Genomic DNA, 26,355 nt, shown 5'->3' on the forward strand with positions numbered 1-26,355 from the left:
TCCGCACGTAGATTTTCGTGCAAACATCGCGCAATGTTTTCCCTTGTGATTAAAACTTCACCTTCATACTTTGTGGTTTCATCGATATAAAAATTCTTGGACTCATCCCAAGATGCTAATATGTTCACGTCCTCATCTTGTTACGGTCAGACACCTCAACATTAACGTTTGTATGATCTATAACGCAAATCTTTCTTTCTTTCCTGCTTATTGATCGAAGGGAATGACCCATTCATGGATCCTGCACTGCTAGGATGTTTGCCAAAATTACTGTGAATTTTTTTCTATCTGTCTCATCATCAAGGGTCGCATCGATAGTGAGAGTATTGAGCATACAAATGTGAGAGTAAAACAAAGTAATTAAATATTCCTCCAATACCTATCTCTTAGTTAAAAACAAAACTATTTTAGAAATATCATAATGTCTACTGTCTCATCGGAATTATTGAACGATTTGATGTAGCTGAATTTTTTAAAACATAAATATGACATAGGAAGCGTTGAGGCGATCAGATAGTGCGGTATTTTTTTAGATCAAGAGTATTTAGCAAGATTATACATCTCTTCAATGCGATAATTCATACTTGAACTATTTTACACTTGAATGACCTCAGATAAGGCTTGCTATACGTATTTGAATTATTAATAATTGATATCAATTGATAAATTGATATCTTACATATGAACCCCTCTGCTGCAAGTTTATCCAATGTTCTTAGAAAAGTTTTCAGAGAGACTCATCACAATTTTCTTCAAACATCGTAATACTTCTTTTCTGTACGTTGCAAACTCCGTACGATATTGGCGGACCGGGTTTTTTTACGAGCTCGATGACAAACATTATTCATCTTGAATGCCAATCTTTCCATTCAAGTCATTGTTTCCTTCAGTTTGATCGTACACTTCATGGAATCCTATCTCGTAACACCTTGATTCCAGTTGCATCGTTATCCGAATTCATAACTGATAGGTCAAATGAATTTTTTTTTAAAGTAGAGCATATTATGCTATGCTCGCAATTCTCGTACATTTCTTTCATTTTACCTCTTATCATCATAGTTCCTTGAAAAATCCTAACAATTTTGTTTTAGAGCATCTCAAAAAATTATTTGAAATGCCCTCGAAATCGTTACCGAAAGATGGTGAGTGTATTAACTTTGTACATATGTAACTCTTTTAATCATCACGTTTTGAAAAAAAAAATGTATTTACGGTTCTTTGTTATACCTTGTTGAAGTCTTTGTACAATACAACGTTTATTTATGTAAAATCTAGCCAAAGAAAAAATTAGACGATTACGACAATTTTATAAGATTTCAAGTTAATTCTTCACAATTTAGAAATTCAGCTTTTTTTCCGATTGGCACTCCTTTGCCTTCAATTCACCAGTTATCTCCAAGGAAGTCGTTAAAGAATCGTGCTTAATTATTATCTTTGCTATTAATTATTGTAATTATTATTGTGCTAATTGTTTAAATTTTTAAAATTTATGAAATGGGTAGACCAAAAATGAGGGGATTCACATGTAAGCTTACAATTAGATTTGGTATTGTTATTAGTGTCTGCTGATAAATATTTCAGAAAAATAAAACCACTTATTTATTTGATATAACGATTTTTGTTGAGCTCACTTAAAAACATTTACTCCTTTGGGATACTCGTTCAGAACAGAAGAAATAAGAGTGAAGAAAATATTTTATTTCTTTTATTCTTTTGCCAAACTATGTAAAAAGTATAAAAGACCAAAGACTTTTCTCTTTGAAGAATTTCAAAATCTCCAGTATTAATTGAAATGTAGATGACTTCGGGTCTAAATCTATGTAAATGCATAGTTTGCTACAGCTTGAAAATCACTGGATCTTTTTGAAATTTTGAAACGTGAAACAGTAGTTCTTTTAATTACATTATTCGAATGTAATTGTATTTATAATTCTAAGTTAAGTTTTCAGCGTTCAATCCTGTTACAGCTGGATGACCTTTTCCTTCTCGCTGCAATCATTAAAATCGTTTCAGTAGCATCACTTTCTTGGAGTAACGCTCGCACAGAACTCAACTTGCTTTTTTCCTTTTTTTCTGTTATTTGAGGCTCGATTTTATTTTTCTCACAGCGGCAATGTTCTGTGTGTTGCGATGAAAATATGTAAATTATCTGATCAGACTTGAAAAAGAGAAATCACATTCTCTTATGATTTACTGGAATCATATATATCAAAAAGAAAAAAAAAACAAACTGATTATACAAGAAAATCTCCTCAAAGCGTAACCAAATCTATATCTTTGCTTTCTTCTAGAAACAGTTTACACGGGACAGCTGTGTTTTTTGAATCTCTATTCTTTCAACTCATTGTCGAGATCCTACAAGTTTCAGGTTTCAGGATTCTCCCTAGAACTTTCCCAGTTAAGTGATGAAACGACTATTTATTAGCCTATTCATCATTATTGTATGATTGCGCACTTTTTATTCTGGAAAATAGCTTCTAAGAATCTCTTTCAGTATATTTTATTCGAAACCTGCTATAAACCTTGATCACGTTTTGCGAAGCATTGACGTTTTTTTATTCTAACCGATGCAGCGAAAGCACAATTCAGGAGAGTGGAACTGTATCTATCCACGAAATAGCTACAGACGGTTTTTTCGATGTTTTCTACAATAACTGTATTGGTTATTGATCAAAAGTTCAATAGACTAAACTCGAAGACTGAACTTTCACTCGATCATTCAGTCGATCCTGCAAAATAACAATCATTGAAATAAATAGCACACGTTCAAAAGTACACTTTTTCCTAAGTGAATCTTAAATCATCGATTTCATTTCGGTTCCAAAAGAAACATTTTGTCGAATTTTAGCGAACGATCGAGCTCCTTTCCTGGAAGGTGTTAAGGTGTTGGAGGCGCCGCCAAGGGACCACGTGAGTATTTATTTTTTTTTTTACCTTTAAACAAGTAGCTGGTAAAAGCTTCTATAACTTTCACAACTGCATGGAGAGAAACAATTTTTAAAATCCAATATTTTCAATCTATCTTTATTGAAATCTCCTGTATTTAAGGCAGGGCCCCTGCTTTATATTTTATAGAGCGAATTTTTCCGCTATTTTGATTTTAAAACATAAGAATCTATTAAGTTTTACGAAAGACAAATCAAATAAAAATAGGGAAGAATTTTAAAACAAATTTTGTAATCAAAGCCTAAGCCTGTAATTAATATAATCAATTAGAGCCTTTTATTTTTGTATTTATTTTCTCATTACTTGCACACTTTTATTTTAGTTTGTTTAGGGTCTCCTTGTCTACTTCATAGCTTTGCTGCATGGAATTGGAGTTCTCATGCCATGGAATATGTTCATTACCATAGCTCCACAGGTTGGCATCATCTCTGATTTTTTTTACAATAAAGATATCATTACTTGGTAATTTTCAAAAACTACTGCTTTTATTATTTCTAGTACTACGTCGATTATTGGTTTTCTCCGAACGGCACTCAAACGGACTATTCGAAAAATTTTATGAGTTCATTAGGGATCGCGGCGCAACTTCCGACTCTTCTTATCAACATCATCAATACGTTTGCTGTTATTGGGTAGGCAGAAGCTTTTATGGTACCTTTTTTCCGGATCTAATATATAAATTCAGATGTGCATTGCTTCTTCGCATTGCTGGACCTATTATGATAAATTGTGCTAGTGTTTTTGCAGTTATTATGTTGATTACGTTCGTTTCACCAACCGAAGAAGGTGAGATGTTTTACCATGTGAAACCACTGAAGACAAATGATAATTAAAGTGGAGAATTTTTTCTAAAATCTAATTTTATTCAGCAATGGGATGGTTCTATGTTGTAACTCTAATTATTGTGGCTATTATTAACCTCTCAAATGGTCTCTATCAAAACTCGACATTCGGTCTTTTTGCTGACTTCCCAGCAAAATATACCAATGCTCTTGTGCTTGGAAATAACATTTGTGGCACTTTCACTACAGTACTCTCTATTGTCGTCACTATGAGTAAGTAATTTTTTCTTCAATTTTTTAAATTTGCGAATTCGAAATCCTGCATTTGTTTATTCCCTTTTTATAGTTCTTTCGGATGTACGATCGATCGCTATCACTTATTTTTCCATATCACTTTTTGTACTTAGCATGTGCGGTTTTTCTTTAATCGTTCTCGTTAAACAGGTAAACAAAAACAGTAACTGCGAATTTTCTGTCAAATATTGTAGCTACTTACTTTTTTTTAGAAGTTTTACAACTATCATATTGAAAAAGGAAATGCAGCTAGAGCACAAGCAAATACTTCAAAACCAGGACTCTCGCAATTTGTTGAGTGCTTCAAAATGGTAGGTGGATATTTCCGTTTTATTATTTGGTATTTTAATTGGATTTTTATCATTTCTAAATATCTTGAAATCCTTATGTCAAGATTTTGTTGACTTTTTCAGTGTTGGGTGCAACTTTTCAACGTTTTCTTCATCTTTTTCGTCACTCTTACAATTTTCCCGGCAATGATGGCCGCCACCCCTCTTTACATGGAATCTAATCAGGAATGGCATTCTATCTGGCCAGGTAATGTATTTCTGGAGTAAATGAAGTAGTAAATGTGTTATTCCGTTCCAGCGGCCTCACAAATGCTGACAAAGTCGAAAAAAAAGATTTTTGAAATTAAAATTTGCTATTGCCATTCATGGGAAATGCTGTTTACATTGTACCGTATTTTCTGTACCGTAGTGCAATATCTAAGTTAGAGAAAATGGAGAAGTAGACAAAATCACTTATAGCAGTCTGTGATCTGCTGCTACAATAAATCTTTTGCGCGAACTGTCGACGAATTCATTTATTCGATTTATGATGCTGTTGGAACAGAGTAATACCGTAACACCGAAATCCACGTAAGATTCATATTTCAGAACGTCTTTACACTTTTATTACTTGCTTCCTTTCATTCAATCTGTTTGCTACGGTAGGATCTATGATCGCAAACTTTGTTCAATGGGTTTGTGTAAAATATTATTTGTTTTCTATTTGTTTACAATTCACAACTAAGAGACTATAATTCAGCCGCGTCCAAAATTTCTCTGGATCCCAGTGCTTCTACGTGGCCTTCTAATCCCTTTCTTTATGTTCTGTAACTACAGACCATTCGATCGAACGTTACCAGTACTATTCAAATGTAAGTCGATGGTGAACGCATCAATACTCGAACTTAGTGGTTTTCTATTTCAGCAGAATTCGTCTTTCTTTCCGGAGGAATTCTTATGGCAGTCACTTCTGGTTATTTTAGTTCACTTGCTATGATGTATGCTCCAAGGTGAGACGAATCCACGATAACTGAGAACATCCTTAAAATACAGTTTATAATTTGAAGATAATAGTTGGGTCCCAATGTAGCATTGTTACATAATTTTTCAGGAATACGGATACATGTAGCTTTTGAAACAGATTAAAGAAAGAAAAAAATGTCTTTATTTCAAAATATTTTTTGTGGATCCACTGGATCATCACTGGAGCATAAACGAACGCATATGATTTTAGGAAAAACGAGTTTAGGTGTCACAGCAGTCCCTTCGGGATACCATGTAGCACAATTATTCAAATTATTCAAATTTACGGGAAGATCTTTAGCACTGATTAAAAATGATCAGTTGTACTCTCTTTAAGATCTGTATTCTTCTATTACCAGAACAGGCACCGTCTTTTTTTCCGGAAATTCTTCTAACTTTTAGAATTAAACTTTAAAAAGAGAATATAACTTTACTTTTTGATGCTCTCATATGTTCTTCCTTAGGTGAACGTCTAAATCTCCTTTGGGTTTCTGGAAAGAACGCTGTCAAGAAAAGTTGGCTATCTATCACCAGTCATTGTTTGTTTTTTTTTTCTATGAGAGTTCCTTTAGCCTTGATAAAGCTCGAGGAGGAAGTGTTTTGCAGAAATTAGATTTTTTTCGACAGTCAAAGACAAAGAAGAGAGTTTTGAAAACTATCGCACAAACCGGATATGAGTGTAATTCGTGTAGAAATGTTCTTTAAGTTCTAACCGAAAGTTTTCAGTGTTTCTTTTTTTCTAAAAATCCAGTCTATTATTTTACGTCATACCGAAAAGTTGAGAGTTTTACAGGGTTTGCCCAGAACGATATGCGAAAATTGCCGGCATGACAGCAGCTTTATGTTTAATCATAGGTAAGCGGATGTTGATTACTATTTTGTGTCAAATCCATGATTCCTCTGTTTTAAGGAGTGTTCTCCGGCGTTTCTTTCACATTGGTTGTCGCTTATATTACAACCATGTCGTAAACAATAATCAGGAAAAACTTAGGATTGATATGTGTGGGAAAGAAGACATCTGAATTCATATGTTATACATGTTGTCACTATTTAGACACTATCTCTAGGAACCATTGCCGTTTTTCTTCTTTTTTGAAGAAGCATTTTTTGAGTAATATTTCTTCACTTTGTTTTCATTTATCCTAGGCAACAATCTGCTTAAAAACAGCAGGAATTCAAGGAGCAGAGTTAAGTTGAGTTGTTTGACCACGTTTTCATAGTATCTAGTCGAACAGATAATAGAGTGTAGCAGTTTTAAGCAAAAATAAAATTTTGTTTCTGTGTTCTTGTGTGAAATTCTCATACGACGGAGGAACATTTATTAAATATTGCGAATTGTAACTCATCCGTACAAAGAAATTCAATATCTGACGGAGAATGCAAGAGGAGGACATCAATATACATGAACTAAAGTCACTACAGTATCCAACTATACAATACACGTTCCGACTACTCTACCATCATCTTCGGTCTGAAGTAGGAAAAGAACCTCCGAGCGCATCAATTTTCCTGTTTCGGATCGTGGAATAAAATCTACGAACACTAGTTTTGTGAGCAGTCCCATGTTGAGGTCTGGAATACGTATATCATATGCGCTACCGTACCACCTATTCATAGATCATAATCACAAGTAATAATAACCTTTGATGTATTCATTTAATTCTTCCAGAGTAGGAGGCTGTTCCTCTTCCTTCACAACTACACCAGCTGTAAGTTCATCATTCATAACAGCCACTACTACATCATCGACACTTGGATGACCGAGCAATGCATTTTCCAGTAGTGGGGAGACGATCTGCAAAAAAAAATAGTTTTTTTCTCAATTAAATGACTATTGCTTTTATATACTGTATGCTCATTCAGTGTCAATAATCCGTCAGCTGGTCCTGCCACGTAGAGACGATTTTGTTCATCCAACATCCCTACATCGCCTGAAAAAATAGGAATCGTGATTTGGGAAGAGTTTTAGCACACAATTCTCAAGAAAAATCAGCTCCACTAGTATTTTTCAGCATTTTTTGGCAACATTCTGACACCTAATACATATAATTAGGTTTTTCTAAGAGCCAAATTCAATTTAGATTTCTATTCAATTTATCTAGAATAGTTCCTAAATTTTTAGGAACGGAATCTTATCAGTAATTTTTCCTTGGCTATTTCATGTTGAAACTGAGTTGGATACCATATCCTTGGCATACCTGTTCGTATATATTTGTTTTTCGTGAAAGTGTCACTTATTCTGCCACCAAAATAACGGGAACACTTTATTGGGCTTTGTAGTAATATGCGACCCCATGATCCAGGTTCCACTTCGCTCTCCTCATCGGTATCCGTAATCTACAATAATAGTGAAAATGTACAAACCACATGTACACAGATAAGCTATGCTATAAAAACGAATAAAATATCTAATCAATAAAAGGTTTAAAAAGTAAAATAAGCAGTACCTTGACGCTTATTCCATCAAATGTATTTCCACAACTCAACGCATTTGAGTTATCAAAATTTTGTAAGCCACACGATATAGGACCGATTTCAGTTGTTGAGTAAGCTGTAATAATCACATGATCTCTCACAAGGCTCCAGAAGAATTTTTGGATAATTTACATTGGACAACTGATGCTCCGGTGGCGTCGTGGAACTTCTTTGCAATGGAAACCGGCAGAGGTGATCCGCTGTACGAAACTACCTGCAACAGTTTAATGGCTACAAAATTATCACTCTGTATTCTCTTCAAAAAAAATAAAGAACGAGGACACACCACATAATGTTTTCCCCTCTTTGTCAAGATCATTTTTTTGAAGTTACGAATTAAGATGTTTATTTATTTTTCATAGCTCAAAGATTAGACTTCTTTATCGTGAGGACACTGTTATTTTTTACATGAACATTCGAATAAACATAGTCAGCGTCAAATATGTTCAGCAAGATGACCGCAACGCGTCACCGTCGCTGCGAACGGTTTCTCTTCGCTCGCCGCTTCGCTTGAATCGCGCTTGTACAGTTGAACGCACGTATTTGGTGACGACTACAGCAGCTGCGAAATTTTTGCCAGAATGTGACTTTTTTCGGAACCATCGTATGAAATTTCTAGAGAACAACAGGACTATTCAAGGATTTTTGCAAATACATTGCACTAGATCGAGTCAAATTGGCAATACTCACACCATTAACAGCGATTTTAAAGCAATTACTTACAATTAATTAGCTATTACTTACCTTGAGTGAACTGATTCCGTACAATTTCTCTGTCTCATATTTCACGAAGCTTTTTAAGAATTGTGCATTTGAGGTGATCAGGGCCACCTAAACAAACCACATTATAAAATGTACGAATTAAGTAGACCAGACAACAAATGCGACGCATTCGAGGTTCAGTTTAAAGGTAGTGAGTGTTGAGTTAAAGGCATCACCCCACGAATCTGAGGTGGCACGGATTTCAGGTGGAGTATTCGTATACGGGATCGTAGATTATGGAGAGGGATGTGATTCCGTCCATTTCTTCTTAATTGCTGTAAAAAACGGCCCGGATAGCACGGCTTCGAGCGATCCGGCGAGCTATTTTCTACAACGAGTTCGATTGGAGCGCGCCAGCCTTGTGCACGCGCCGCCTCTTCCGGACCGTTTTTTTTACGGCAATTAGGGAGAAATGGACGGAATCACCACCCTCCCCCTCTCCATAACCAACTACCCGTATAAGAATACTCCACCTGAAATCCGTACCACCTCAGATTCGTGGGGTGATGCCTTTAAGCTTCTCACTCCGTCAAGAAATGTAAAAATGAAACAGAAAGTGTTAATCACTGAATAAATACTGATTGCAGTTTTCATAAGATCGGAAACTCTTAGAAAATTACACTAAATGTTTGCGTTTTTTAATTATGAAACAAACGAACATCGTATATGCGAATCAGTTCAGTTATCCGATCCAGGGATGATGCAGCCCATACATCCGAGTTCGTTTCGGTGATAATCAGAGTTTGATCCGAGATAAGTGAATAAATCAGAAGTGACCATGCGTCTACTGTGTGCAGTCCGCTAGTTACTAGTAAATGAGTACGACATTCAGATACCATGTCGATAAGATGTGACATTAAAACATCCAGGTATTGTGTACAAAGACGATGTGCACTGGCAGATCCATGCGCGACAATCTTACTCTTTTGGGAAGTGGTGCCACTGAAATACTAGCGAATATAGGGAAGTTCATAAAGGTTTAAGAATTATTTTTGAATTTTTTTCGCCTACAAAGGCGACTGTATCATTGCGACTATTTGGACGAAGTGAATGTGTGGGTTAGCTGAATTTGTAAGAATAGCGGAAATGAAGAAACGTTTTTTGGGTTTAAAAAAAATTGTTCGAGTAAAGAAAGAATGGATTATAGGAACTGTTTAACAATATTGAAGTTGCACGTAAACGACAGAAAGACTCTAGAGTTCGCGATGAAGACTGCGGAAGCCATCGTGGTTCTGTCCAATCTTCCCAAATCTTCGCCGAATAAAAAAGATTGGGAACGACGTTTGTTCCTATAGGTTACGTAGAGCACATCCTTTTCTGCACGCTCCGGTCCGGCTAGGTGCCTGTTCATTCTTTGAATAGGCTGCTGCTGCTCATTGATCTTCGACCGCTCGCTGGTGGATGCGGCGCGTAATGGCGCGTTGTAACTGATTTTGCAAAAAATAAAGCCGTCTTTCACGCCGTTTCTTACGAGCGGTAGGAGAAGACGAACAGAGCCACTGTCGCTTCCGTAACCCCTGAGGTTTCAATGAGACTTTCGAACTACTTGGATTTCGTGATGCGCTTCCTTTGAAGTGACGCTGCAGTTTAGTTCAATTTTGAATGATTGAAAATTCTGTGTAACAGCACCTGCGGAGAGGTTAATGATTCTCTAGATTTACAGAACGATCAAAACGTATGTATTAGAAAAATGTAAGGAAAAAAATTGAGTTTAAGACTACAGAGCACTACAGTATACAGCTGTGAGCATTCTCAAATATATTCTCAAATACGCTTTGTCTTAAAATATTAGGTTACCCCATTTCAATGTAGCCCTAGACTTTCGATCATTCGTAACCTTAGATTTATCCGTGGGAATTCCGCCAACACTGGAGTGAGGGAGTGGACTTGGAGGGTGGTGGATTCCACCACAGCTTGTGACTATTTTGAATGATCTTACAGTATACAAAAACAGCAAGGACCAACAAAAATTACCTATGAGAGATGAATATTTCACAGTCTATCAGATTATCCAAGCATTCGTAAACGTTTATGAAAAAAACGGCTTTTATAAAAAGCTGCGAAGTATCTCTGAGCTTTGAACAAGTCCAGCGCTACTCCAAATGATTCGCGCGAATAGTAACGGTCCACTTGGCATGACGCGGCGAGAATACGGTGTTTGCAAAGGATACCTCAGCGAACAACGATCAACCGAGTGTTTAAGGATGAGGTTGAGCAGATTCTGAGGAACAGCAATTAAATCCGGTGTATATTTTGGCGAATTTTCTTCCGCAGTTAGCGTATCCATGAAAAAAAACGACACGCATCCATGAAAAGGTGGCAAATAATATGTGTGGTCAGATTGGTAGTGTTGCACATTTACTATCTTTTTCCAATGAAAGCACGTCTTTACGCCAAAACAGCCAATTTTTCCTCTTTTTTTACATAGATTATGGTGATTGTAGGAAATTCACTTACCCAGCTTCGCCTAGCTATATGATCATTAGGAAGCAGGGAATTTTTTTTCAAAGAAACCCCAAATTTTTCCCGGAGTACTTCAAAAGTGATTTTATTTTCTTATTGACCAACCTTGTAGAGAATGCTACAACATCATTATCATTCCTGTTCTCATCCGGACAAAGATAAGTTTCCGATGGGAAATCCAGAAAACCGAATCCATCTATAATCCATACGAAACGTGGGATGTACAGGCTTCCCAAGTCGTCTGTCAGTACAAATATTTGCTGAAAAGCGTTTGCATATTGTGAGTGAATTTCTCGAAGAGTTCAACTGTTTTTTAATGAAGACGTCAATACGAGAAAGTGGTTACTGCATGTTTTTATGCTCGAACTCGGCGAAGCACTTTGCAAATCAAAGAACTCCTCGGAAGAAATATCCACAAACCATTGCCCCTACAAAGTGATCAAAAAGTCGTAAAATGTGTCCATAGTATGTGGTGTCCACAAGAACTGCTGCACAGTCAAAACGTGGAAAACGTCCTGATCCTGAATTGAGGTAGTGTTGATAAAGTGTTTAAATCTGACTCATCTCACTCTTACAAAAACTCACCAACATGTCCGGGATTCAAAAGTACAGGGACGGCACCAATAAGATAGAGTGCAATTTGATAATAAACGAATTCAACGCTGTTATCCAAACAAATCGCCACATGTGAACCTTTGTTGATTCCATGATGATGAAGGAAATTAGCTGCTTTGTTCGTATTTGATATAAGGTCGCTGTAGGTGATGTATTTCCTCTCGCCGATTTCATTGATCTGCATAAAACAATGATATCCATAAGGTATACGCTCATCATTCCAGACACCAAAATCAAACGTTTTTTTTTTTAATGCAGATACATAAGAGTTGTGTACATACATACATATGCTAATGCACAACAGGAAAGTTTTATCGTTTCCTTGGAGCTTGTTATTCCATGCTATGCTTCTGTTCCAGAAAGAAATAGATCAATGAAATAAATCAGAGTGAAAATGAAAACTGTCACCAACGTCTTTGTGATCAATTCCGCCATGTTTAATTTTGTTCAACTTAAGCTTCGCAAAAAAAAAGATGGGATACTCTCTCATTTTGCTCTTGGTTAAAAACAAACAAGTCAGACAGCTAGCGTTTATCCATTCTTCACTACGGTGCTTGCTGTAGTGATTGACACGGTGAAGACAAAAACACAAGAGCTTTCATTGATGTTCTCAGGAACAAACATTTAACGAGATAAAGACATACAGTCGCTCTCTACTATAGAAGGAATGAGAAGAATAAAAAGTGAGTAATTTACAAGAAGTTCAAAGTATCGTTTCGAATAACAGCAAAGGAAATATGGAGGAAAGTTGCCACGATTTCTGTGAAACTGTGGACGCATTATCCCCGAAATTCCTTCGACGGTGAAGTGAGGAATTTTCAAAACGAAAGAAAAAAAACCCTTTCAAGTGCAGAAATTTGTTTTTATTCTAATATTTTAAATTATCTAATAGTTTCTATGTTATGGTTTCGTGAGGAAATGTCTCTTTCAGACTAATGTTCACTTCAAAATTAATAAAAATTTTAAATGTAGATAAATCATAATTTCAAAATGATCGTGGACTCTGGAAATAATTTCTACTGCTCGAAAAAAATTCACTAACGTAGAACTGATTGTATGGTCAGTCACAGCACTGTAATTAATGAGCAAAAGCCTAGGAATATGTTAAACCTAACTCACTTGCAGAAGAGGACTAAACAGGATAAAGTCGAGAGGAGAAAAATAATGTTTAAAAATACATGTCCTCGTAATCAGGAAACATGTACTTAAGATTATTTTGCATACGAAGTATCAGAATCAAAAGGGCACAAAACTGCAGCCATTCGAAAAGATGACTCAAGCACTCAAGCATATACAATCCCTTTGTATATGTTTTTTGTTTAGAAGGGATATCCTAGTCTGGATTTATAGACATCCGAAAACTGCATATCCACTTCTTAGGCACCGTTTGCATTTTTAGGAGAATATGAATGAAAATTATTATAAAAATAAAACAACAAGAACAATAATTAAACAATTAAGAAAGTATTAGATGTCAAATGTCAACATTAAACTTACCAAAGCCATATGATCCGGTGTTTTATCATGTATTTTCAGGATTTCAGCGAACAACCACTTACTCCAAGATTTGCACTCCTCCCTATTTGTTCTTGTAAGCTTCAGAATTGGAATATTAGTAATTTTGGGGATGTTTTCAGGATCATCTTGTGAAGCATTGGCTTCTGAAGGTGCATTGCTAATGTCGTTTTCTTGTAGTGGCTGTTCGTCCGATGAGTTGAGTGAGTCTTCAGGATCCATGGCGATAACTGGCACGGAGGTCGTCTTCACATCTCCCATGGCATCGAGATCTTTTATTTTCCTTGAGCCAATCTTATCTGTCTGTTCATCACTAGTGAGATTTCCTGTAACATTATCAGTTGGTGAAGGACATCCATTCTCAAGTGCATTACTGGGTCGCGATTGATCGTCAGAATTAGGGACGACGGTGACGATGTCGTCGTCTAGTGAGCTGTTCTCATCCTGAATTTCTGACAGTACAATGGAGTCAGAAGTATTTCCACTTGCACCATCGTTAAAATTCTTTCCATCGACAGAAACTACATCAGGAGAAGGTACGTCATCCACCGAAACGGAAACAGAATATTGTGTTAAGTCGAAGCGAGGAATTGTTTTCAATACCGGAAGGGTAGAATTAGTTTTTGGATAACTCGCAATGGTTTCCATTAATTGAGCTGATCGGAGAGATAAACGTACTGAACACGCTCCAGACAGTGAAAATGTACAGTGATAGTGTGCTGTTTGCTCGCTGATCTTGGAGGAAGAGGAAACTTCGCGGCACTTGCCGAGGATACTTATCTCAGCCATCGCAGCTCACTCATTTTCTCACCGTTGACATTAATCGTCGATTTGCTTAGTTGTCGATGGCAATGTTTTCGGGAATTGAAAAGATTTTCCTTTCTGTGTTGTTACACGTAAAGATACGAGAACATTGTGCAGCATGGAATTGAGGAAATCAAGGAAAATGTACATAAAATTCAAAGCCAAAGCAGGGGTATAAGCAATAGTGAGGAGCAGGTACAATGTCAAGTTTTTACATCCCGTAAAATATTGATACATCATGTCTGGCACTGAGGAAGACGCTTGGCCAACAATACAGTAGTACGATCTAAGCGCTAACGACAGTTCCTGTCTGTCACGTTACCAAAACGTTCTGTATGTTTACCTATATGTATAACCTTATGTTACTGATACATCACAAACAACGCAGTGAAGTGCTGAATAATCTCCGCAATACTTTGGCGCAGCATTCCAAAATAGATTCCTTGCAATCCACGCGAAACTCCGAGAGCAAAAGAGTTGTGCTTTCAATCCGCGTTTTTCAAGGACAATCTCCAGAGTTCTTTACTCTGTATTATAATACCCAAGTTTCTTTTTTGTTGAACATTTTACGATTACCGCTAATACGGGAATGATCCTGAATACTACAAGATTTCATCCTCAAAACAAGCAGTTAAGAAAAGCAAGGATAATAAATTCCGCACCATCTTCATGCTCATATGAAGCATGTAAAAAAAATATGGTTTATCAGTCATCTTATCCGGAAAATACCCAAATTTCAGAGCTGCTTCCGCAGACAGTGGTAAAAGTCAAATAATGTCGATGTCAGAAGTCGAGTTATAGCTGTAAAGAATATCTAGCCGCAGGCCTGTGATTTTTTTTTGTTTGAAATTACCATTTTAAAAAAATAGTACAACATGCTTGTATGGCAAATAAACTGTCTCGAATAGAAATGACACAAAACTATCCTAGCAGCAGATGAGTCAGAAAAAGAAGCAAATAAAACAAGAGAGGAATTTTATTCAGCAATTTACCAAAACACACTGTGTGAAAAGATAATTCGGAATATATCTTCTCCTTATTTTTTCATTGGTACAAAACTGTACCGAAGAGTGAACGTTGTTGTTTTCGACCAAAAACTGGGATAGAAACTTGTTAATAAACCACAAACAGTTCAACTAAAATTTTAACTTTTCTCTCTTCACTGCGCCTGAAAAGGTATATATACTACAGGTCATGGCGACATATTTACTACCTTGCGAACCCACAGATATCCCTAACTTATGTCATTGTCATGACCATCCCCAACCTCTGCCACAGGAATCGACGGTTGAATTTTGGCGTCAAACTGTGCAGCTTTCGTCAAGGCATCGTGGATAGTCAGGGAAGATGAACAGCTAACGCAATCAGTCATTTCTTAGAAATTCAATAGGTTCCCCATTCATGAAACTTTATACCCAAATCTCTCAAAATCCGAAACAAGAATGCATAGAACAACTGTAGTCGGGTCACGACGACGGCGGCTGCGCTCGAAGCGGTGCGGTGGACAAAGCAGTTAGAATCGAGGTGGGACCATCGCGAACTGCGGCGGTGAACGGTCGTAGTAAGGGTTCTCACTCGATCCTGTCTGCTGCACTCCACTCCGCAACTGCAACGTGCTTTGTGTCGTTTTGACTCTACAACGCATAGTTTTTAGATTACGGTAGGACCCGCGTAACTCATTGGCATCGCAGTCATCTTAAAGGCATCACCCCACGAGTCTGAGGTGGTGCAGATTTCAGGTGGAGTATTCGTATACGGGATGATTTTCTACAGGATGTTCGACTGGAGCGCGCCAGCCTTGTGCGGCGCCGCATCTTCCGGACCGTTTTTTACGTCAATTAGGAAGCCATGGACGGAATCACCCCCCTCTCCGTAGTCTCCCAACCCGTATACAAATACTCCACCTGAAATCTGCACCACCTCAGATTCATGGGGTGATGCCTTTAAGAGGGAACAAATGTCGAGTCCGAAATCCCCGATGAGATGCCTTTCGTTTTAGAACATGAAGAAGATTCTCATGGAATAAACAACTAACAACTCACATCCGAAATCATGAAAATATGCAAAAAAGCGATTATTGAAGATCCTATGAAAGAAAGAAGAGAAGTAATTATTTAAAATTGAGTCAGAAAAAAGCCATGTCCTCATCTAGAATTTCACTACAACCGCTAGGATGGTCTCGCGACGAAGCAGTTTGGCATCGTAAAGTGGAGTGAAAAGGACCACCATCACCTTCCATTCTAATCTCTTCGATAGTTACGCGAACTTCTACTCGCTGCGCGGGGCTTTGTGGTTGCCGTTCCACAGGATCTCCTTATTCTGAACATAATATCGCATGGATGAAGAATCGTAAACCACTCGATTTAGGCAGGAACATTCTCAGAATTCCTGGAGAATCTCTTGACAATGCTCATTAGCGCGCAGTGGAGAACCTATGAAGTGGTACTTACGGAATTTACGTTCAGGCTACTTATTCCCTGTTTTTTTTGAGATGTTAACAGAAATAATGCTGAGGAAAATTTAAAAATATCAGCTTGATACCTCGACAACAATACGCGAAATCCTCTACTCCAAACTCTTTTTTTCACGTTGACATTGATACTGTTGTAGAATTAAGGATTTCTGGTTGTGAATTCTATATTTAACCTGGTAACGATTTTGAGATCTTACATGGAATTCTCTGATCTTCCAGAGTTCTCTGACTGTTTTCACATGATCGAAGACTTTCCTTCAATCAAGGAGATAGGACTTTACGATGTTTTATATTTTTGCGATGATTGATGAGTCCTCGAAAATGTGGATTTCCTCGAAAACAAACACCCATCTATGTTTTTGGAAGACGAATCCTTAACACCCTTACAACTCATGCTATTTATGGGGCACTGCGATTCATCGATGGATCATCCAGTAGATTGCGACTTTCCTACGAAGAGTAAATTTCTCTTTGATTCCTATTTACATCGTTTTTTCGCAACTCTTCTTTCATTTGATTGGTAGGAGGAGGATGCGACAGCTACCACCACGAACATTAGTGAACTGATCTCCCTCAAACATGCTGGAAATAATTCCTTTAAATTTCTGTTCAAGACCTAATTTAGTACACATCGAGTAATAATTTCTGCAAGGAGATGAGAGATAAGCCTCACAGTAGGATTTGTAGCTGTGTGTACTAGATTAAATAATTTTTTTCTCTTCTCCCATGGACTATCCAATACACCACTTTGAGCAATCAGGAAGAAATGCGCTGAATTTTCCGGTGGGTAATCTGTTCAAATCGTAGGTTGGGGTTATCGTAAGAAGTCCTTAACATCATTCTAAATATGATTTGTAGCCCTATTTCAGTGAGTGAGACTTCACTAGGAAAAGAAACTCTTATTAAGGTATCTGAACGAAACTCAAGCTAGAATAGGGTCCCATTGCGTTTTGGAATTGCCTAGTGGATGTATTTTCCACCAACTTGTTCTAAGAAAAGCGAGAAAATAAGTAAATAAATAATAAAGGAATAAAAAAGGATGGAAATGTCTGAATAGGAAGCAGAAATGACTTCATCTGGACGATTGGCCATAAATGGCCTTCACTGGTGGTCCAAGCGATTGTACATGGGATTCCGACAATATCTGATCCGTTCTGAATATTACTGCACAGTACACCTCCATACCCTTATCGTCTTGGTAAAACAAAAGTAGAAAAATGTAAGCAACACAATCATGCTATAAAATAACGCGTTTAGTCCGTGTGTGTTTGTCTGTGTGTCACGAAAATACTCCAGAATGATGCAAAACTCTGTACCGGTGAGGTGCCGAACCATCGCCATGCACCTGATAGGCGAGCACTCTACCTTTTCACCATTGTCTAAAACTATGTTATTATGTATTTTGGCTTTGATAGGGCAAGTTAGTATTGCTAATAGCTGTTTACAGCGGAAACTCATACTTCGAATAATGGTTCCACAATGTGGCGATTTGAGAGAAACATAGATGTTAAATCAAGTTTTATTGTTCTCCAAATATAGAACCGATGCGTTTAGGGAAAAACCATAAAATCTTTCATCTATGCTTAAATTTTCGGGTAAAAGAAAAAATAAATTATAAAATTAAAATTAAAAAAATTGAAAAAAAACGTTGATAGAAAAAAGCAATTCTAATTTCCCAACAAATTTCGCTACTGTTATTTCTTACTGATCGGTGAAGGTGAGCGAAGCGAACACCAAAATAAGCCTGATGTCCGGCTTTAGCCGGACGTTCAGGCTGGTAAATATATATGTGGATAGCAACTGAAGAAGTAATATACGGTTTTACTGACATTATTTATGTGGCTTTACGGGGTCCATCTCTCAACTCCCCTCCACTAATTTGTCACTTACAAAATTGCTATACATTACACACATGACATTTATCCTTCTATTTCCGCTAGTAATAAAGACCGTGATGCTCAAAAGAGACCCATTATTAATAGAGGAATCTAATAACTTGAAAAGGGTGAACAAATTCAGAGATTTCAGAGATTGTATGGACTTGATCAGTGAACCTAGGTAGATTATTATTTCTTTCCAACATTAACTTTTTTCATATAACCCCCAACTATCACAACAAACAGAAAGAAACATGATTCTTAAGGAATGGAGAAACTATGCCGTATCCTATCTATCATTTTGATGTCATGTACTGTTGCTAGTCCTGAATGCTACATGTTCTGAATGTATTGCTACTGGTAATTTAAAGGCATCACCCCACGAATCTGAGGTGGTACGGATTTCAGGTGGAGTATTCGTATACGGGATGGGAGACTATGAAGAGGGGGGTGATTCCGTCCATTTCTTCCTAATTGCCGGAAAAACGTCCCGGAAGACACGGCGCTGCACAAGACTGGCGCGCTCCAATCGAACCTCTTGTACAAAATGGTGCGCCAAAACGAATGAAGCCGTATCTTCCGGGCCGTTTTTTACGTCAATTAGGAAGCCATGGACGGAATCACCCCCCTCTCCATAGTCTCCCATCCCGTATACGAATACTCCACCTGAAATCTGCACCACCTCAGATTCGTGGGATGATGCCTTTAACATTGGTGGTGGAAAGAGGATTAGTAGCGAAAGTAACTGGACTCCCAGGTTTCCTGAAAAATTTGGGTAACATTTATCTCATAGAGTCTTTGAAAGATTGTGATTTCCTTAAAAATGTTCCTAGGATAACAAAAACAGATTTACTCTAACTAAAGAGGGGAAAGAATGTAAACGCTAGTAATCTTGGAACGACCAAATCTAAGACTAATATATAGCGAAATAAAACTAGTGGAAGGTAGCGAAATTTTTTTATAGGGGTTATATTATTGCAAACTTCAAAACGTGTCTAAAGGCAGCATATCACGAGATCGGCATCTCAACGTAAGGTAACGGTTAGGAGCGTAGATCACGATTATTAGCCTAATCACTCCCAATTCTCCTGATTTTCATTTTAGAAAAATGCCATTGAGAACGGCTTTTGCGATCGAATTTTCCTACAAAACACCTAGCGACGTGCCAAGTCCTCGAGTGAAGGTACACGCGGCGCGCCTTCATTCAGGTAGGAGAGACACCGGCAGAAGCCCACCGATGAGTCCGCTCGCACACAGTTGTGATGCAAACGCTTGTGCTCGCAGATGTGGCACGTCATTAGGTGTCTCGCAGGTAATTTCGGGAGCCAAGATCGTTTCTCACGACTTATTGCAGGTCTATTAGGGAGGAATGAGCGTGGATACAGTCATACACGTAATCTTACTCCATACCTACCTTTCCCTGGAGAGATCAAAACATCGTCAAAATTTGTGTTGTGCTTTCTTTAAGTTCAGCTTATTCGTCGATCAACTCCATCTGATTTTAGAAGTGCGGCAAAGGAACTAACTCCCCGATAAAGGTTGATGAAAAAATATTTTCGTCATATATGTAAATTTTGCTGCTAACTTCCAAGTTATAGTTGAAGCATTGTTCACGCATTTCAACTAGTGAGTGATAAATTAAAATACAAAATTCAACTAGAAATATTTTACACTCAAAAATTGCTGCACAAATTTTTACTGTGCAAGTCTTTCAAGCACTTCAGCATGCAACGCAGTGCCCTGTGATCATAAATATACGGTCTACCCAATCCGTTTCACTTTGAATTTAATGAATATCCAGTAGATATCCGCGCGATGGGACCATCGCTTAACCCACTCCTCAGGCTAGAATCCAACTATCAGCCCGCCTGCAGTAGCTGCAGTACACTTACAAGCGGTTGAAAACTCGAAAGAGGATGAAAACCGCGCTGCTGGTGTGTCCGTAAAATGTTGCGTCGTAAATCAAAATGTTTTGATCAGATTTTTCTTCATGACCTCTCCTAACTAAACTGATGATCGTTTCATACAAGAATAAATACAGATCCATCTTATGGAAGAAGATTTATCAACAATGTAGATTTATTATGTATAAAAGACAAAATTGATTATGTTTGGTGAGTGCGTACATAAAGAAGAAACTACAGCTCTCCTGCGGGAAGCATTTTCTCTCGAGTGTCCATCACTTGCAGTTGACGATGAGGACATTTGTCAAAGAGTGCACTCCTAAAGAATTCAGCGGTATTTCCGTGAAAATCTCCCTTGTAATCTAATGATTCCCAAGGAAAAAAAAAACTCATACTTACTTTTCGGGAACGAGTAGTTTTGAGGCGAGAAGCGAACAGAAGAAACATTCGCAGATGAGTACAAAGTTGTAAATGTCTGAAATTTTGAGCGTTTAAATTTCCTTCTCAATGCCTTTTCGTCCGAGTAAAAGTGCCCAGCTTACATTTTGCGTTTTCCACAGCTGACAGTATCGGTCCACACGTAATCACACCGAATTTTACGAAAATCAAATCAAAAATTAATGGAAATTGAGCGGTGAATAGTGCCAACGAGATATCAACGAAGCGGAACATTGTTGGGCATTTGTACTGCTGCACATATGGCTGAAATATTAATATATAAATTTACATATAATAATAATAAATATGTTTAATTAAGAAAACTTAGTATGGAGTTGCAAAAAAAATTAAGGTTTAGGCTAAACAATACATGTAATTAACATACTCCAGTGAGCTTCGCCATCGTATGTGATCCAAAGATTGTGAAAAGGAGGGAAAGTATACCGGATAATTCAGTGATGAGCAATAATCTGAAATTTAAAAATTAATGAATTATTACCTTTTTAACATATCTGTCTGCTTTTTTATTTCTGCACTTGTGACCTCCACCTCTCAGCAATCCTATTACTAGACAACGGAATGGGTAGGGAAAAAAAGTAAAGACGATCTCTGAGTTCGAAAAATGTGAGTAAAAACAAATTTCCATCTAATTATCGAAATAAAAAAACGAAGTTGTTTATTTGATTCAATTTAGTTGTTCTGAAGGATAACCCTTTAAAATATTTCCAGTACTTTATCAGAACTTTAAACCCTATATCGTTCCATTATAATTTTTCCTCCGAGCACTTCTTGCAGGGAAAAGCGTTTTTTGGATACGATACAAAATCCTTGTAACTTACTTATCCGCTTCCTCTCGTCGTTCAGCTATAAAGTGACAGTTAAGTATAACAATGAAAGCACGAACAATTGGACCTTGCAAAGTCAAACATTCCACTATTTTCAGATTTCGCCTGAAACAAGAGATTGATTACGAGAATCCAGGACAAAATACATGTTTTAGATACGCACTCGCTAGGAGCCGCTTTAGGAAGACATGGCATGCAGCAGCAACATGGTGGTACTTGAAAGCTAAGTATTGCTTTCTCCTCACTAAGAACTGAAGCTAAGCGCTCACGACTCCCGTAGATGAACCTAAAAAATCCACATAATCAGGCGACAGTAATCTTTGTCGATGAAACAGTTGTTGTGTGGAATCCACCAAAGTTTTCTGAAAGTTACAATGCCAACAAAGGTCAATAATTGTCCGATGAAGGTTGATGTAGTGGCAAAAAATCTGTTGGAAAGCAAGGATTCTCGGCCTCCATTACGTCCAAACTGAGTGCTTCTCAAAAGTTCTCCTGTGAGAAAGCTAAGGTTTGAATGATTAGGGAACTGCTCATGTCAGAGTGTTCAGCAGGTGACAAATTTCTGATAGTGTTGCTGTGCACTCAGAGAGAATTTATCCAGATTTTCTTCGTAGATTTCTGAGAAACCCAATAAAAGTCTTCTTTAGCAATAAAATGAGATTTCTCGAGGTCGCTCATCCCTGTGGTACACACGAACACATGTGTTGCTGATCTCCCTGTAAGCTCTGACCTTATCTGTCCTTTCAGTTGTAAGGTTAACGACTCGTGCTTGTTATATTTAATCATTTGTTTATTTATTTACTACTTTCACGATCGTCAACTATTTACTATTTTCTACTATGTACTCCTAAACCAAAATTCTGTCCTTATTTCTATCGCACGGTGGTCCGCTGACATCAGTGCGACTAGGCCACTGAAGTTTTGACGGAGGAGACGGCGCCGAAACGTTATCCGTAACGATGGGTGGTAATAATCTTAGCTCCTGCTTCTCATTGATAATTAACAATGTGATCTGATCATTCTAAGACTAGATTAGAATGTATTTACTGCAGGAATAAGAACGAATCGAAGTTGCTCCCATATGTAGGTGGAAGTCATGGTGAAGAGAATCCAATCCACTATCCTTTCTGCACTAAGCACATTCACAAGAACAGTACATTAAGTAACTAACACTTCCGATGAATGTGAGTTCCTCCTTTACTCAGGTGCTCCATTTGTTTGCTTTTGTATTCCCATACTTTTTCTCAATGTTTAGATACCACAGTACAGCACTTCTCAAACATGAGAAATTTCTTTTTTTATAATAGTCTTTGGAGAAGTTTTTTTTTCCAATATAAAGAAATCCAATTCAGAATGTTATGGTGATATTTGCTCCCAATAGCTTTCAATGCAGTGTGAGTGCTTCGTAGCTTTAGTCTGCTGAGAGCAGGAGAAGTTTATGCTTTGGTTTTGACGGGTATTTCTTACAACTGACAATCTTGTTTTACTGTTTTCTTTTCTTGCTGAACAAACCACATCCTTCGAAAATTGTCCTCCGCAGAATTCATATATTCTCCACTTCCTATTGATTTTTGCTGATTTTTGCTTAAAAAGCCAGCCATTTACTAAAATAGTCAATGTGACATTGGCTTGTAAGCCAATGTAATTGGCCATTCTGGACTTTGTTGACGCTTTCGACTCTTCACATCGAGGCCGTCATCTCAGCGCGCTTCCCCCCACCCGATGAAGTACCAGGAAAGTTAGTTCGCTTCTTTGATGACATGGATCAACAAACAACTGCTGCAGCACGAACACCAGCCGGATGTACGACACCGTTTGAAATGGTAACTGGAGCAAGACAAGGGACAGTGGCGGGACCCTTCCTGTATAATTTCGCTATCGATAACATCATGCGAAGAACAGTGGATCGGTGTCCTGCCGATATCATCTAGCACCATCAAGACGCCCCTTGAGCGATCTCGAGTACGCCGACAATGTTGTTATATTCGCGGAAAGCAGTATGAAAATTTGACATATTGTCAACCTTGTGTCGAAGCTGGTTGCAACCTATAGACTACGTCTACGCCTCGATAAATGCAAGCAGATGTAGACCTCTTCGAGACTTTGAAAGGAAGTCAGGTGGTTTTTCAGCGTACATCCCACGTAAAAGAACTACGGTAGCTACGAGAAAGATATTTAACAAAGATGCGCTGAAGCCATTTCTGCATTCAACCCCTCATCGAAACGCCTGTGGTCAACCTCCATCACAAGCGAAGTCAAGCTGCAGGTCTACCTATCCGCCAATTCGCCCCATCATAATGTACGAATCGGAGACTTGGGAAGTATCGTCTACAGGGATAGAGTGGCTTGATTGCACGTAAAGGAAGATGCTTAGGCGGAAATCATGTGGAATACCGGAAGGTATCCACATCTTGCACCGCCAACGAAAGTGGCTACAGAAAATCGTCTTCACTTCTTTGGTCATATATTAAGAAGACCAGCGGGTCGCCTTGTTTAACGAGTTCTGAGGAGTACGTTGGCTTCAAGCTGGAAGAGCCTACCTCGCCGAAAACGGAAGTTCTGAACTGAGGTGGCGAAAGATGGCTTAAGGACACTCGGCTTGGGCAGAGCTGTGTTCAAGGATGGCAGACCTCGGCGAAGCTGCGGGTAATCGCGTCAGGCGATGACATTAGTCCGCCGTTTAAGTCAACTAAGTCAAGTTAGTGTTACCGAACAGATGTTGAGGGCGACTCCGACAGACAGGTGTAATGTCTAAGGAATTAACATACATACCTGCATAATGACGTTATTGTGTATAAGCAAAAGAGAAGGTATAGCACTCCGATAGAGGAAAATATTGGACCAGTACGTGGAGAGAACATCGAAGTTATAGCCAATGAAACTATGAGCTAAATGGTCAAAAAAGGATGCTATGCTAAGGAGAAAATAAACTTTGAGATCTATGCCTTTTTCTCTAAAGAGAAAAAGGCATAGATCTCAAAGTTAAACCAATAAGTCCTAAGTTCTGTATAAAACACCATGCATTTCTTGACTTCATAAGAATAAAAGAACAAGCAGGAACATTGTGGAGCGAAATAGACTTTCAAATTTTCATTGAGAAATGTTGCACTAATAATAGAACGTAAGATTTAAGGGGAGTTCCCTTTTATTGGATAAAAAAACGTTGGCAGTGCATAAGCTCCTTTGTTTTTCTATGCATGTGCCTTTAGATATTTGTGTCAAAAATTAGCCTTTCAAAAATATTGCCATCCTATTCTCTTCAAAAGTATATAGACGTATATAACGTTTACACAGCTGCACGTTCTTTTTCTATTTATTCACGTGTTTTTTTTAAATAAAATGTACAACAAGATCCTAGATAAAGGTGCAAACAAGGTGAAAAAGAACCTCTGAACGTGCTGAAATGCTGCAAACCTCCAAGTTAGTATCTTCCAACCTGAAATTTTCAAAATTCCTACTTATATGGGGCTGAACTAGCCCAGAACTGTTCCTCACGTACAATTTTCCTAAATAAATTTTCCAAGCGATGTTGCCATTGTAGGATATATCGTAATATGTTTATTAAAATATATAACCGACATCAGCTTAGAAAGGGGAATAAATGAAACTTACTGGAAACATTAGTGCCAGAATATAAAGTTTTGATCGAATCTTTTCATCGTTGATATATTTCCATATGTAGAAAAAGTGCAGGATACCAAGGATAAGAACAGCAGTGACAACTCCTCCAGCAACAATGAGTAAAATATATTGAGTATCAGTTAAGCCTTAAACGTTCGCAATAAAATTTGATACGAAGTAAAAATCTAGAAAATACATATTTTTGCACTGATTAAATGACTGTAGGATTTATAATGACTGATTCTGCTAAAGCTAGTCGTCTCAGTGTTTCTTCCGTTATTTTCATATTTAGCATTTTGAAAAAAATGCAAAAAAAGTGCGAAAAAAATGCGTTTAAGATTTGTGTAACAGAGAATTTGTGACCACTTTTATAACCGGTGTGTGGATAAAATTCTCATATCCTCCTTGTTTGAACAGTAACACAATTCTTGAAGTTAGAAACCATGAGTATTTGCTTTTACACGCTGCTCTACTTCCATGGAATTTCTTCGATGTCTATTTGCGCTCGCTCTATGATCAACCAGCAACCAAACGAGAATATGAGCTGGGCGTGTGACTGAGTGGAGGAAAGAATCGGGAAGAGGAAACGTAAACTCACCTTCATATAGTGTATGTATATTTGGAACTTCTATAGGTTCACTGCAATTCAGGTCAGGCATTTTAACACACTTTGTTATCTATTGTAGAGAATACAGCCGTCTATGAGAAATTTAAATTACCTGAAAGTTTAAGTTTAAGAATGATAACGCATAAATCCTCTGTAACCTTATTTCACGACACACTTGGTAGCTTGTTCATTTCAATAAGATTTTCGCAGATATGACATGGAAATGTGGATGAAATTCGAGAGAAAACAGAGAGGAAACATTAAAATCACTGCTAGAAACAGTTGTCGTTCCAGCGTTTTTTTGAGTTTTTTGCAGAACGCTTTGGAAAAATGATTGATTATTTTTTATACCTTTGCGTTCACTTTAATACAAGAAAGAAGACCCTTAAAAGATCACTTGAAACTGCGTGAAACAAGATATCACCTTAAAAGGTTCGTTCACGAGAAATAAAGAATGAAAGGCTGTTCAAGGATTTTGAATGAATTGGTGGATCCTACGAAGTGTGTTGAGCTGATATTTCGCATAGCAAAAATGAGTTGAAAGCGTGGAATTGATTACGGCACTGACCTATCCTTGGAATGGCTCATAGAAGTGTAGCTATACCTTACTACATACATACGTACGGATATAGTAGTTTACTG

The 26,355-nt window shown here is 37.7% G+C and overlaps 3 protein-coding genes across 4 annotated transcripts; 1 reads left to right on the forward strand and 2 right to left on the reverse strand.

The window, feature by feature from the left end:
* Positions 1-1,114: 1,114 nt before the first annotated feature.
* Positions 1,115-6,283, forward strand: RB195_025803 (uncharacterized protein; the record flags this gene model as incomplete). The annotated part of the gene is made up of 14 exons (XM_013453960.2): positions 1,115-1,142; positions 2,849-2,910; positions 3,278-3,361; positions 3,445-3,578; positions 3,632-3,732; positions 3,816-4,001; positions 4,075-4,172; positions 4,235-4,333; positions 4,436-4,559; positions 4,901-4,986; positions 5,052-5,163; positions 5,217-5,301; positions 6,108-6,169; positions 6,225-6,283. 14 exons carry the CDS (start codon positions 1,115-1,117, stop codon positions 6,281-6,283), a joined length of 1,320 nt encoding a protein of 439 aa, XP_013309414.2.
* A 460-nt stretch (positions 6,284-6,743) lies between these two features.
* RB195_025804 (uncharacterized protein) lies at positions 6,744-13,933 on the reverse strand (the record flags this gene model as incomplete). 2 transcript variants are annotated; one of them, XM_064214104.1, is made up of 12 exons in its annotated part: positions 6,744-6,886; positions 6,956-7,109; positions 7,163-7,245; positions 7,513-7,651; positions 7,762-7,865; positions 7,922-8,003; positions 8,534-8,620; positions 9,211-9,493; positions 11,120-11,274; positions 11,435-11,535; positions 11,600-11,807; positions 13,127-13,933. In XM_064214104.1, 12 exons carry the CDS (start codon positions 13,931-13,933, stop codon positions 6,744-6,746), a joined length of 2,346 nt encoding a protein of 781 aa, XP_064069985.1. The 2 variants fall into 2 exon arrangements, with proteins under 2 accessions (XP_064069985.1, XP_064069986.1); XM_064214105.1 differs by having other exon boundaries at positions 13,127-13,792.
* Positions 13,934-20,436: 6,503 nt separating this feature from the next.
* RB195_025805 (uncharacterized protein) lies at positions 20,437-25,765 on the reverse strand (the record flags this gene model as incomplete). Its single annotated transcript, XM_064214106.1, has 9 exons — positions 20,437-20,521; positions 20,602-20,677; positions 20,745-20,904; positions 21,026-21,110; positions 21,480-21,590; positions 21,649-21,771; positions 24,258-24,373; positions 25,098-25,252; positions 25,705-25,765. 9 exons carry the CDS (start codon positions 25,763-25,765, stop codon positions 20,437-20,439), a joined length of 972 nt encoding a protein of 323 aa, XP_064069987.1.
* Positions 25,766-26,355: the final 590 nt, after the last annotated feature.

Source organism: Necator americanus, chromosome X (genome assembly GCF_031761385.1).
Source record: "Necator americanus strain Aroian chromosome X, whole genome shotgun sequence".
NCBI lineage: Eukaryota > Metazoa > Nematoda > Chromadorea > Rhabditida > Ancylostomatidae > Necator > Necator americanus.